Raw genomic sequence first — 13,941 nt, forward strand, 5'->3', positions numbered from 1 at the left:
TTTCGTTTATCACAAATGTTTATTTTATCCTTACAAAAAATAGACTTAAATTACTTGGTTTACAAAGTACTGCCTGTAAAATTACAAATAAAAATAAGACTAGTTTGTTCGCTTAACAGTTTAAATAAAACAATTATCTTCTATAGTTGACGGTGTAGGACCCGCTATTTAGGTCCACATTAGTGGCGGGGTGTCCTTGGAAAGGGTGGTAATTGGGGTACGCAGGTGGTGCAGGATTGTAATAATTCGGTTGCCTCGGGAAGTTGTTGAAGCTGGTTTGGGGCCTAAAAGAGGGTTGGTAGGTGGGCTGGTAAGCTGGTTGAGGTCTATAGGCAGTGGGAGGTCTGTAAGCAGGTCGGGGGTTGTACCCAGGTTGTGGTTCAAAAGGAGGTTGTCTGTAAATCGACTGGGGATACCTTGGTTGGGTTTGCGCGTAAGGCTCGTTCTTATAGTAGACACTAGGGTCCTCTCTGTATTGGCCATCATCTTCCTCGTTGGAACCTAGGGGTTTGGCGTAGTCGTTGTTGATTTTCAAGGTGGGTGGAGGCACTTGGATCTCGTTACCAGCTGGTTCGAAACCTCTCCTACTAGCGCCGTATTCGACAGTTCGGAGTTTGCCTTGGTCGTCGACGTAGCCATATTTACCGAAAACTTGCCCATCTGGGTATTTGGTTTCTATCTTGTAGGTGCCATCAGCGGCTTCGTAACCGTAACTGTATGAACCGTCTTCGTTGTGTTTGTTGATTTGTTTGAGGATGGGGACTGGGGTGGTGTATTGTTGGGCTGAGGCGACGGTAAATGCCGCGGCAGCTAATAGCTGTAAAAATAATTATTAGTCACTGAGAAAAAATTATTTTGTTATTGATTAGCTACAAGTGGAGGCTGGTACGAGTGGAAAATCAAGGTTACAACCTATAAACTTTGCAAGAAAATGATAAAAAATGTGTGATTTTGATTACTTTTTTAATAGGGTAAATTCGGAAGAGATGGACCAGCCATCAGTTTTTAGGCAAAAACTTGATCGAAATTTTTAGTATTTTGCTTATACAATTGTTTAAGCTTATTATTTATACGCAAACATACTAACATTATGTATAATAAAAATTATAACTTAAAAACATTTTTCTGTTTAACCTTGTAATTTAGTAATTTATCTCTTCTCCTCGCATAGGAAATAAATTGACCACCTCTATTAAAGATAGTTTTTGTGTGTTTTTAGTGAAAGCTTGCTTACAATTTATATTTGCGTTAAATAAAAAGGAATAGACTGTAAAAAATTAGAAAAACAATAAATGCAGTAAATATTAAAAAAATACTAATGAACGAAGTTACTTCAACATTTATCATACCAAAATCAACACTTAAAAATTTAAATTGTTTAGAATTATTAAAATTCTTTTTGAATTTGTTGGAACTAGTGCAATTATTTGTGAATGACTGGAAATATTTGTAGATTACCAGAATTTTTCTAGTATTACACTGTAATGTTTTTTGGAATTATCAGAGATAATTAAACAAAAGACGTTAAATTTCTTAGAACAATCGGAATTAATTTGGAATTACAAAAATTAAGATAGAATTATAAGAATAGATTTGGAATTATAAAAATTAATTTGATAATAATTAATTACGTAATTACGATGGAGTATTGAAATTACCGAAATTTTGGTAAAATGTTTTAGGAATTATTAAAACTTCGATGATTTTTTTTGGAATTACAGCATCATTTAATTTTCTATCGTTTACAATATTAATTTTTTTTTAATCAATTACAAATATTTATTTTTGCGCCGGTCCTAAAACATGAATAGATTCAGATTTATGTCAATAATATAAAAAGGATTGTTTAGAGAAAAATAATAATTAGAAGCATTTGTGGTTTAAATTAGAATAAGAATCATGCAATCATGATTTGACAGCAGGTTTTTCAAAATGTGGTTTATCTCTCCCGGACTTACCCTACACGAAATTAGTTTGAACTGTTAGAAACCTTTTTCCAAATTTTCTAAATTTAAAAAGATAATTTATGCAAATAGACATTAAAGTCTACAAATGAGAAGATTTTATCAAAGTGAATACATTTTTCCAGAATTTTTGCTAAGAAGCATTTTATTGTGGATCGTCGTTTAAGAAAAAGCAACTTTTAGTCAGAACCGTATTACTGGTTGCCGATTTTAATGACATTTACATTCAAAGCTTTATTTACTGTTACTATCGAACACTTTCGCTGAAAGTATGAGCATTATACCTTTTCAAGGATAATTCAGCAAATTTTTAAATAACAATGATTTATTGTTAAAATTGTTGCAGCAATTTCGTGTAATGCTGTTTCGTTGAAAGAAAATAAAATAAAATATAAAAAATAAGAATTTTATTAGTATAAAAGTTGAAACAAGTGTTTTAATTTATAAATAATAATGCAATTTGTATAAAAAATATTTTATACAAGAACTACAAAGGTAATTGTTTTTTACGTTATTTGTTTCAATGTAAATTTTGGAATGAAACACTAAAAAAAATAAATTTGTTTAGTTTATTTTTAACAAATTACAAAATTTACAAATTTGTAAACAATCAGTCAATAACTTTGCATTTGAAGCAAGTGTCTAAAATTGAATATAAAATAAAAAAATTTCGTCACAAAAAGGACTAATACAGTTTTGACAAAAGTAAACTACGTCTTATTAAAAAAATGTAAATATTCTTATACGTATATCTTGACAAAAATATTGTTTACACAGACAAACTTTTACTTGTAATTGATAATTTATTACAAAACGCAAAAATTTATTGTGATAAATTAAGTACTTTCTTCAAAAACAGTTCTTTATTGTCTTTTTATTAATAAAAAAATGTTTATAATTTAGCAATTAATATATTATGTAAAAATAAATGTTTAATGAAAAATTTCGTACTGTTCCAATAAATAAATAATATAGTAATTCATTTATTCGTTAATGAAAAATTAATAATTTAGACCACTATTGTGTTCGTGGTGCCCATAATGTAGCCCATTTTGTATCTTTTAACAAAATTTAAAATTTGAAAAAATATAAATTGTGATTGGTTATGGCAATAAGAACAAGTAACTAAAAATCCTATTAAAAACATACTAAAAAGCTCCAAAAATAAGCTTGCCACTAATCTTATTCCAACATTTTTAAATGCATTTATTTTTACTCATGTCCTTCATTAAAAATGATTGTATGTAAATTTAAAATATTTATAGGTACATGCAACAAAATGTTGGCAATTGTTTTGTTTTCAAACACATATTTGAGAAAAACTTTGAAATCAAGGTCAAAAGAAAACAAGAGTCTTCTACAGTATGTCTGAGTTTGAGTTTATAAGAGGAATTTTTGTTATTTTTCATTTTTCGCCAAAACTGCAAAAGAAAAACATTTTTTGCTTCACCTGAAACAAGCAAATCTGTACTTAAAACTTTATTGTTCTGATTCAGTGAAAAGAAAAGTAATTTTTTCTCTTGATTTTCGACTTTGAATAATTTATCTCATATTTTTAAGTCCTATCACATTCGCGGTTTAATTTATTTGACAACTATATTTCACTTAATTAATTTATTAATTAAATGATGATTCTTGTTAAAAATGACTTTGGTTTTTAAAGCTGTTTCTTTCAGTTCCTATTTATTAAAATTATGTTTTTCACAAATATTTTTGTTATTTAACACATTTGTCAAAGTGACATCATTGTCAAAATAATAAAACCGCCAATGTGATAGCACTTAAAAAGCAGAGAAAAATTATTCCAAAATCAAGAGAAAATGAACTTTTCTGTCTACTGAGTTAGATTAATAAAGTTTTTCAACCAAAAAAAGGTCGAATTCAACAAATAATTATTTTGCACGGAACAATTTGTACAAAATTATAATGAAAGTGAATGGAATTTGACCTAACATTACTCACACCTACATATCTGTATCCATTTGCGATTAATTACTGTAAGCGACACTTAAACAAAATTTGATTTCAAAAAGGTTGGTAAAATAAGTAGGTACATTATTTTTTAAGTTTGAAACAATTTTGAAATATTTTATAACAATCAATTAATAAATGCCGACATGAAAAATATTACAAAAAGTTTATCCTTGAAAGTATAAATTAACATTTTAATAAAAGTCGGCGACAGTGTTCTAGAACCCTTTTTCAGCAATATTTTGTGCAATCTAAAACAACATTAATTTTATTTATTAATATTCTAACGGTCGTAGTGCAAACCTATCCGGCTGAAATCTATCAGATTACATAACATTAGCATTAAAATGCCACGAAATGTTATAAAAACGTCAGAATAAACAAAACAAATAAAAATATACTCACATAAAATCTCATATTAACGGACACTGATAATGTGAATACAAAGAGGTAAACAGCCGCACCTTTAATAATCCAGAGCTTATATAGACTACGTCCCCACAAGACTTTAACGCAAGGTTACGATACAAACCTCTGCGATTTAGCAGATAGCAGATTCATATACCTCATTTTCCGCCTCTACCACCACCGGAATGGGGCACAGATATGGTAATGTGCACGTTTATTGTATTTTATATTGTATCATTAATACTGTGTGGTTCATTAACAAGATTTTTAATCACTTCCTAACTGATGGGAGGATCATTTTTAATTTTAGTTCTCCGGATTTGGCGACAATGCTATAAAAATAAGTGGTTGGATGCCCTTACAGAAGCGGCGTGATACATACAAAATAAACATAATTTCAATTAGTTTTTTTATGTTAAACATAAAAATAAATCAGCTAATATTATGGTTCGTAATGAGTTATTTGCAGAATGCAGAAAATGCTTTGTGTTATAAAAAAATCCTATAATGTCATTACGCCCAATAATTGTCTACTTTATGAATATACATTGCTTTGTTGTTATTTTAAATTTTTCTTTTGCTATGAATCATGGAAGAAATTTCTTGAAATTGGTCATTTTTTTAGCAATTAAAAAACTTGTCAGTGCGAGTAATTATTTTAATAATTTAAACTGAGTAAAAAGCCCCAGGATCGCTTCCGATGTCGTCATTGATACTAAATTACCAAGTTTATGCATAAATTCTCTATTTGTGCTAAATAACTTTGCAAAGAACGTCCCAAACATTTTCTAGATTAATTTGTATGCATTGATCAAAACCTTCGTTTTCACACCCAGTCGAGGATTCATATTTTACACATGTGTTTGATGTCCTCGTGAGCTACGCAATATCCGGCAACTTTCTTTTGTTCCTAGGAAATATAAGGAAATGATACACTTTGTAAACATTAAAATATTTATCAGCGTAATTTCGGTTAAGTGTAGTAAAACACACCTGAAATGCAAAAGTAAAGTAAACAAATCTTTTTTCTAAATATAATATTAAAAACAATATTTTATAAAAATAGTAGCATAAAATTCAATTTAGGTCAAAATGAAGCAATTTGTACTATTTCCAATCGGTTTAGCTTGATTTTAAACCAGAACTCAAACTAAATTAAACTAAATAACAGTTTTATTAAAAATAAAGCAATTTGAGTTATTTCCAATCCAATTTTGTTCGATTTTAATACAGAACTTATTGTAAATTAATGTATTTTAAAAAATAATTGCTTAAAATCTAATTTTAGGCAAAACAATGCAATTTGTGCTATTTTCAACAAATTTGGCTCAATTTTAAGCCGGAAATCAATCTGAATAAAACGATTTTAACAAAATAATAGCTTAAATAACAGTTTTTTGTACTTATACTTACTTATAAAAGTTATTCAGTCTTCAACTGTAGAAAAAATTAAATAATAATACATAATAAAAAGAAGAAAAAATATTACTGACATTAATTAAGATTAGAAAAAGTATAGTATTAAACTCGTGAAAAATGGCCATTTTCACTCAGATGAATGTTACTCCACTCGCCTTCGGCGCGTATTGTAATTTCATCTGTGTGAAAATGGACAACTTTCCCACTTGTTAAATAATATACTATTTCCAACACTAATAATATTTTATACTGTTTCTGTGATGCATTAAGCTTACCTCTTATGTTGCAATTGGCATTTAGACAATTTTGACATTATTTTGACAAATTTCTTTAAACCAATTTCTGAATTTAGCAAAATTTTTTATCTAATATAAATGTAAGAAAATTTTTTGAAAAATATACAAGTTTTATAGTTTAAAACTCCCGTTGTCTTAATAGCTAAAAAAAGTAACTGCTAAGGTATCCACGTAATTCGAGTATTTTACTATTTATTAAATTTTAAATGACACGAAATGAGACTTTAATAAATAGAGAATTAGTAAAAGAAAGTTAACTAAAATGGTCAATAAATCAATAAAAAAGATCAAAAAATTTTGTCGAATTTTATATTTCAGTTTTAACGCACACGTTTTTATCTACAGAGTGTTACAAAAAGATGAATAACCTGAAATTCCACAAGTCAAAATAAAGCGATTTAACCCAACTCTATACCAGGTTAGAGAATGCCAAGGTTTATAAATTATTTTTGATTTTCTTTGGTAACTTTTTAATGGAGTAATCGATTTTTATGATATTTAGTACAGATTATTTGCCATCACAATCACATGTTTTAGTGCTATTTTTAGTTTTGTTATTATTATTATAAAGTACGTACCTATTTATTAACAATTTAACACATTTTAAGCCATATTTTTGTTATACAATACCCGAGCAGAGTAGTTATTTTTCATTATTCAAATGGTTCATTATTTTAAAACAATTTTTGTATCTTATAAAATTTTTGAATTGGCTTTGGTTTTAGTCTAAAAAAATAATTTAAGTAGACGTGTCAAAATTTCAAACGTTCGGTATTTATTATTTTTGTTTATGAAATTGTATTAATAGTATGTTATGTTATTGAAAGTAAAAGTGCCACACGCAGTGAGGCAAATAATTCAGATAAGCCATTTTACCCGCAAACCTATTTAGATCAAAGGTAAAGAGCAATACAACAATTAGCAAGTAAATGAACAAAATAATTAGAACGCTTTACATTGAAATCTTAACAAACGTCGTGGGTCATTTTCGGAATTTGTGTCGAAATTTTCGAAAAAAGTGTTTATTAATTTAACAAGTAAATGACTAGTGCAGTCAGTAGTGCAAAATGTCGAATCCGAAAAAGACAAGAAAGGATTGGTAAATGTCATAGTAAAAGTAAAAACACTTTGGCAAAAAAACTGAGACTTTTTATTTCAAATAATAATTAATAATTTTAAAAAAATATATAAAAATTAAAATTAAACGAATTTATTATCATATCTTTACACTTACAAATAGCAATTTTTATTACTAAAAAAAAGAGGTTTTACAAGAAACTTTTGAATAGTCTTCTATTTTCCTGAATACACAACTGATTTTTAAACATGGTCTTTGTTGAATTTTTTTTATAGTAAATTATTTATAGTAAACGTTTTATGTCAATTCATGAGATATAGACTCAAGCCGTTAGCTTTCAACTTTATTCTCAAGCTAAGTACCCCCTACACAAAATTCCTAAATACGCCACTGTCTATGTCGAATATCTTAATGATAAATGCATTACTTTTAATATTTCAAAGTTCAGTTTTTGAAGGAAGTGCTCATTCCAGCCCGATTACTCATTAAGGATTTTTATCAAGGTTTATAAAATTTGTCAACAAGGTCCCGCCTCTTTGCTTAGAAGAGCTTGGAGAAAATGTGTCTAATATTTCAACAATTTAACTCCCATCGTTGAGCAACTTCGTAAATTTCAAATCACAGATTAGCCGTTGAACCATAAAATCATGAACTTCTTTCAGACGCTCAAAGAAGTGTTTTATGGCATTTTGCATAGACATTATCGTAAATCGTGATTCATGTTATTAAATATGGCATTTCTTAATCAAAGAACAAACAAATGCAAATAAAGCCTGCAAGTTCCTGAATTTTCGTAAACCGCATGAAAAATCAACCTTTAACTGAAAATTGAAGGTAAGTGGAGTTATTAACATGAAAGTTATGGAATCAGGTGTACAGACAGGCGTGTCGACCTCGGAAGACGATACAATTCCGTCTGAAGTGTTTCAATATGGTTTATTTTCTTTTAAACACAGGAAGGATAAAGAGTGCCTGTAGGGCTACCACAGAAAATTAATTGGCGCATATTACCTTTAAATTATTCTAATTTGGGTGTGTTTTCCAATCCGGAAAATTTTAATTAAAATGGAAAACTACATTTGAAGGTAACACAAATTTTCTGTAGTACAGTCTCGTTGCTTTTAACCTTTTAGGCTGGAAGCTTTTTGTGTTCTGCAATTATCACGAGAGAGTTTTAAAGAGCAAGTAACAGGTTTCATCTGCGTAAAAATGTTTATTTCTTGTAATAAAATAAATCACTATCGATGAATGGAAGTCTGAAGCAAGAAAATAATAATTTCTAGTTTTTATTACAAATATTTTTTAATTTAATTTTTAAAACATTTTGATTATAATCAGATATAACATTTATTTAGTTTTTTTGGTCTGTTTTTTACAAAAATATAGTCTAATTTCTTTTAGTGCATATTTTTACTTTTAAATAAATTCTTATGACTTCCTCAGGCTAAAATTATAATTAAACAACAATTTTGTTTTTATAATACATAACTGACATTTTTTAAAGATATGTAATTAAACAATTAATTAACGAATTTAATAAGTAATTCGATTAATTAAGTGTTGGTTACTTCAAAACTTTAAATTTTAACATATGCAACTCTTTATACGCAAAAGTATTGAATATACTCTGGCTTGTTCTAAAAACTAACTAAAACAAATAGGTTGGTATCACTTTGTAACTGTTTTGTATACATGTATAATTATTTATAACATAATATACGCATTTCTGAGAAATTACGCGTTGCCTCAGGTAAAATTAAATGAGTTACGCAGTAGTAACATCAGAATCAATCATTATAAAAGTATTTTTAAATAATTTACAATCTCATTAAAATATTTTCTATTAATTAATTCATTGAGTAATGTGCAGTGATTCGCACTTAACTTCTGCCTTGGGTATTATTAAACTAGCCGTACATTTATTATTACAGTTTTATTATATCAGTTTACAGTGAGTGTGTAATAATAAATAAAAATACTAAACAACAGCGTTGATTCATACATTTTTCAAACTTTGCAAAAAGCTTGAAGTAATTATTCAAGTGATATCACGAAAATAAGCTTACAAGATAATTTATGAACGCTTTTCAGGACATAAATTACATTAATTACCACACCATCAGCAAAACTTTGCAATAAGTTGACAAGTGTCGTTTTTCAAGATCAAGATCACAACCTGATGTGGTTAACATTTCACTCCTTTGTTAGGTCATGAATTATTCAAATCGCAAAAAGAAACATCTTGTTTCAAACCACTAATTTGTGACAATAAATCAAAATTAATATAAACTTAGTGGTGTCTGTTGAAACCAAAAAAACTCAAGACGAAAATTTATTAAAAAAATTTTTGAAAAAAAATATTGAAATGCCTTTTTAGAAAAACATCTGTAAGAGTTACTTCTGAAGTTGGTTACATGCCTCTAAAAGAATTTAAAAAAAAACGAGTTTTAGCTCAGTCTAGCCAATATCAACCAAAAAAGATAAGAAACACAAGTTTTTTTAACATAATAGCTCATAATTAGGTGAATGTCTGGTGGAATTGTCCGGATTATTTTGAAAATTTACGACCAAAAATGCCCCGTTGTAAATCTCGCAAACGGATTTAGTGTTCAAGTCAACAAAAAATTCTTGGTGGTATTTAAAAAATGAAAAAAGCAATGACAGATTTTTGCACCCTTGTGTTAAAATTTATTTATTTAGGCCTTTTCGTTCAACAAAGCAGTGTTTTAATTAAACAAACAGCAAACTTCAGAATCAAGTCGTACGATTTTATCACCAATAAAATATGCACTTCATACCTCTTTGGTCTTTGGACTAAACAAATAAAACCACGTAACTAGACAAAACAAAACCAAACTACACACATAAATAGCTTTCCAATCTTGTTACTTGGTGTTATATTTATTTTAATGTGTTAATCGCTGGAAGGATCTTTGCTTTGCAGAATTCTACAGGCTGTTCCGGCTAAACCCCACATTAGAACTATTGGGAGTTCTAACAGTGATATTTATCTAAAATTTTGGCTATAGCCATAATCGTTTACATCCGGTTCAATAAAAATATTTTTAAGATGGCAGTATGGGTATCAACTTTGTTATTTTCAATAGAAAATTATGTTTTTATTGGGTTTTTGAGATTTTGAGAAAGTTTTTATCAGACTTTCCTATACCTAAATTTGACCGTTTTTGAAGTATCTATTTATACTTTTTTGATATTTTTTTAATTTGCATCTTCCTCTCCAAAAATTGATAACTACCATTTTTAATTCTTTTGAAATCGTATTTGGGCATCTGAAAAAAAAGTTAGATTTTTTTTCGTGTATTTATAATTCTTCAATAAATGAAAGAGAATCTAATTCTGCATCGATCTTTGTCAAGATTTCCTATACCTAAATTTAATGATTTCCAAGTTATTTTAACTTTTTTTACAATGGAAGAAATTCATTATTATCCATGGTAGTTTGCCCTGGAAATATTTTTCACTGAAAACACGACAAGTTTCTTTTCAAAATTGTATTGTTCTTGTCGTAGATACAAATTAAATTTATTTAATCTAAATTGAATAACTTTCTTATTTTTATAACAACCTGGGGCCCGTTTCATAATATCATTAATATTATTACTAAAAACATACAAATGTACAAGCTACAAGTTACAGACACTAATGATTTCTGTTTCATAAAATAAAGAGTGATATTAATTGTATTAGTAGAATTTTACCAGCAAAAATTACAAGTCCTAAAAAATTAAACGCTATGAATGTCCAACTTTCAGTCAGATGTTGTTGTGTTGTCAATCAACGTTTTGACTTTTGCTTTGAAGATGGGTGAAAGGGATGAAAATTGTGTATTTTAAGCAAAATATACGATAATAAAGATGTTTTAGCTCACAAAACAAAAAAAAATAAAATAAAAAGTGGCAGGCTGGCAGGAGATTTTGCTTAAGCGAAATCGATTACTTCTGTATTGGAATTAATTTTGAATGAAGAGGAAGAACCAATTTCGCTTTCTAATAATAGAGATTCAATTTTAAAATATTCGAAGGCATCAATTAATTTATTTTGGATTAACATTAGATGTGATTATCCCATGACAGCCAAAAAAGCTTTAAAAATATTATTACAATTTGAACATCTTATTTGTGTGAATTCGGATTTTCTGTGTTAACCAACATAAAAACGAAAAAAAGATCGAGACGGTTAATTGTAAAAGACGATTGTCATTTTTACGACCAAATATAAATGAAATTATCAAAAAACAGCAAGCTCAAATTTGTCATTAAATGCATCCTTATTTTTAACTTGTAATTAATCCTTTAATGAACGTACTGTTGTTTTTGTAGTACATATTATTTTATTTTACATTCAAGAAATAAACTATTTATTATAGGTAAATAAACAACTTTTAAACTTACCGCCCAAATTTTAAAATCGTTAAAAGTGTGCCGCGACAAAAGAAATTTTGAGAATCACTGCTTTACACAATAAAATTGTCTTAAAAAAAAAACTAGTACTTTCAACTACAGGCATGTAGCGACTTGTACAATGGTACTTGTAAAATTTAGGTAAATCTACGCCATTAATATTATTTGCTAAAAATTATGAAACGGAAATACTTGTCATATGTTAAAATCTATTTGTATTTTCAATTTTACAAATTGTAATTTGAACTTTTGTATTTTCCTTTTATGAAACCAAATTTTAAAAGTTACAAGTTACAGGTCTAATAATATTAGATTTTAATTTATTATGAAACGAGCCTCTGTGCTAAAGTAGCTATGACTAATGACTTTCTCACAATATTAAAAAAAGTTACTATAACTTGAAAACTATCAAACATAGGTTAGAGAGTGTTAAAATAGATCAAAGCAGAACTAAATTCTCCTCCATTTGGTGAAGAAAAAATTGGGGTGTTTTATTTAGAAAAATTGAGTTAAGGGTAAATACCCTTCAAATGAAGTAACCTTACAATTTGACGGTTCTTAATTGTTTTTCCAATTATAAATACACCAAAGAAAAGATCTAACCTTTGTCTCTCGTATACCCAAACACGGTTTCAACATAATAAAAAGTGGTAGAATTATCGATTTTTAAATAGGAAGATTCAAATCGAAAAAAAAATTAAAAAGGTTAAATATTTCGAAAATGGTTAAACTTAGGTATAGGGAAGGCTAATAAAAACTCTCTCAAAATCACTTGAGTGATCCAAAAACGAAATAAGAAACAAAACTTTTAATTTAAAATAACAAAGTTGATATCCAGTTCCGCTGTAATAGAAAGTGTCACCATCTTAAAAATATTTTTACTAAGCAGAACCTAATTGGTTATAAACAAAAGTTTTGATAAATTTCATTATTGTTAGAACTCCCAAGAATTGTAATGTGGGGTTTAGCCGGAACACCCTGTATATCTAGAAGCTGGTCCATATTTGGCTCCATAGCGGTCTTCTTTGTTTCTTATTTCTGCAAAATAATAAATATGCCGACACCATATTATGTTTTAACATTGTAAATAATTCGAAAATGATGTAATAGGATCGGAAAATTAAGTATGCGTCGACAGTCCGAATTAAACTTTTATTCGGATAATCGCTTCATTGCCTCCAAGTAAGCATCCATAAAAATGTTAAACACGCGTGAAATGAACTCCAAATTAAATATAATGACATGGTGAATTGCCGGCAAATTGATTCACGTATTAGAAGAATGAAATATTGCCGTATAAGTAGATGAGTAATTTTTGATATGTCATGATATGTATCGAAACCAGGATTTTTTGTGATTGGTGTAGGAGTGACGCACTTGAGCCACAAGGATAATGCACATTCTTCCACAGGTGTACACCGAATGCTCGTAAAAATAAATAGCCAATGAATAAACTAGAGGAAAAATCCCAAGAGAGGAATGCATTAATATTTCAATCGGATTCGGTATTTTTTCCGGATAATTTCGATAGCATCCGAAACCAACAAAAACACTTCGCAGAAGCGGACAATTGAATTTATTGAATCGCAATTGTGGTCCCATAAATAAAAAATAATTCAAGACTTGTACAAGGAGATGTAACAGGCTGGCGCCGATCACCAAATACCTTATGACTCTTGCTTGCTTTACCAAATCGCCGATACGATCTTCACTGGAATTTATATTCTTCTTGTCGCAATGCGTGTTACATGAGCTCCTTTCAACGGACTTTACAAATTATGATCTGTTGCTGGTTGGAAATTTAAGCTAAACACGAGAAGAATGCAGTTCCGCGCCTTCAGATGAAGAAAACCGTGAACTTCTTTGACATGTGACTAATTTTTTCAATAAAAAGATCATTGTTGGTGAGGTAAAAGCAAGGACTGAGAAGGAACAAAAATTCTAAATGAATGGTTAATACCCAACAAAGTCCGGTTAAAAATGAATAACATGTAATACTGCAGTTTAAAGGTATTGGTTTTTAAAGGTTAACCAAGCTAATTTTTTGTAGGATTATGTCATTTCGAATTTTTTGCCATTAAGGAGAAACAAGGAAAATCCATTGCTTCTCTATATCAGAATCTGCGGCTTGTAAAAGTGTTTTTTTCAAAAGAAATAAGATACTCAAGTATACAAAATAAAATTTGTTACTCACAAAAATGACAATTCTTTTTTTATTTTTATTTTTTGCATTTCTTTTTCTGTCCCTTTAAAGGTTTCTTTAACTATACAAAATCTTATACTCACAAAAATGACAATTCTTTATTTTCAATTTTTTCCCCTTGATATTTATTATACAAAATCTTATATTTATTTATTCATACCTATTAAGAGTTTTAGTTCTT

The 13,941-nt window shown here is 28.5% G+C and overlaps 1 protein-coding gene across 2 annotated transcripts; it reads right to left on the reverse strand.

Moving 5' to 3' along the window:
• LOC123007176 (adhesive plaque matrix protein) lies at positions 1-4,466 on the reverse strand. 2 transcript variants are annotated; one of them, XM_044402295.1, is made up of 3 exons: positions 4,341-4,466; positions 417-817; positions 1-344 (listed from the first exon to the last, which is right to left on the reverse strand). In XM_044402295.1, exons 1-3 carry the CDS (start codon positions 4,350-4,352, stop codon positions 134-136), a joined length of 624 nt encoding a protein of 207 aa, XP_044258230.1. In that variant the 5' UTR covers positions 4,353-4,466; the 3' UTR covers positions 1-133. The 2 variants fall into 2 exon arrangements, with proteins under 2 accessions (XP_044258230.1, XP_044258228.1); XM_044402293.1 differs by having other exon boundaries at positions 1-817.
• Positions 4,467-13,941: the final 9,475 nt, after the last annotated feature.

This window comes from Tribolium madens, unplaced genomic scaffold (genome assembly GCF_015345945.1).
Source record: "Tribolium madens isolate multiple individuals breed KSU strain unplaced genomic scaffold, Tmad_KSU_1.1 Scaffold_3;HRSCAF=73;Tcas5.2_LG2, whole genome shotgun sequence".
NCBI lineage: Eukaryota > Metazoa > Arthropoda > Insecta > Coleoptera > Tenebrionidae > Tribolium > Tribolium madens.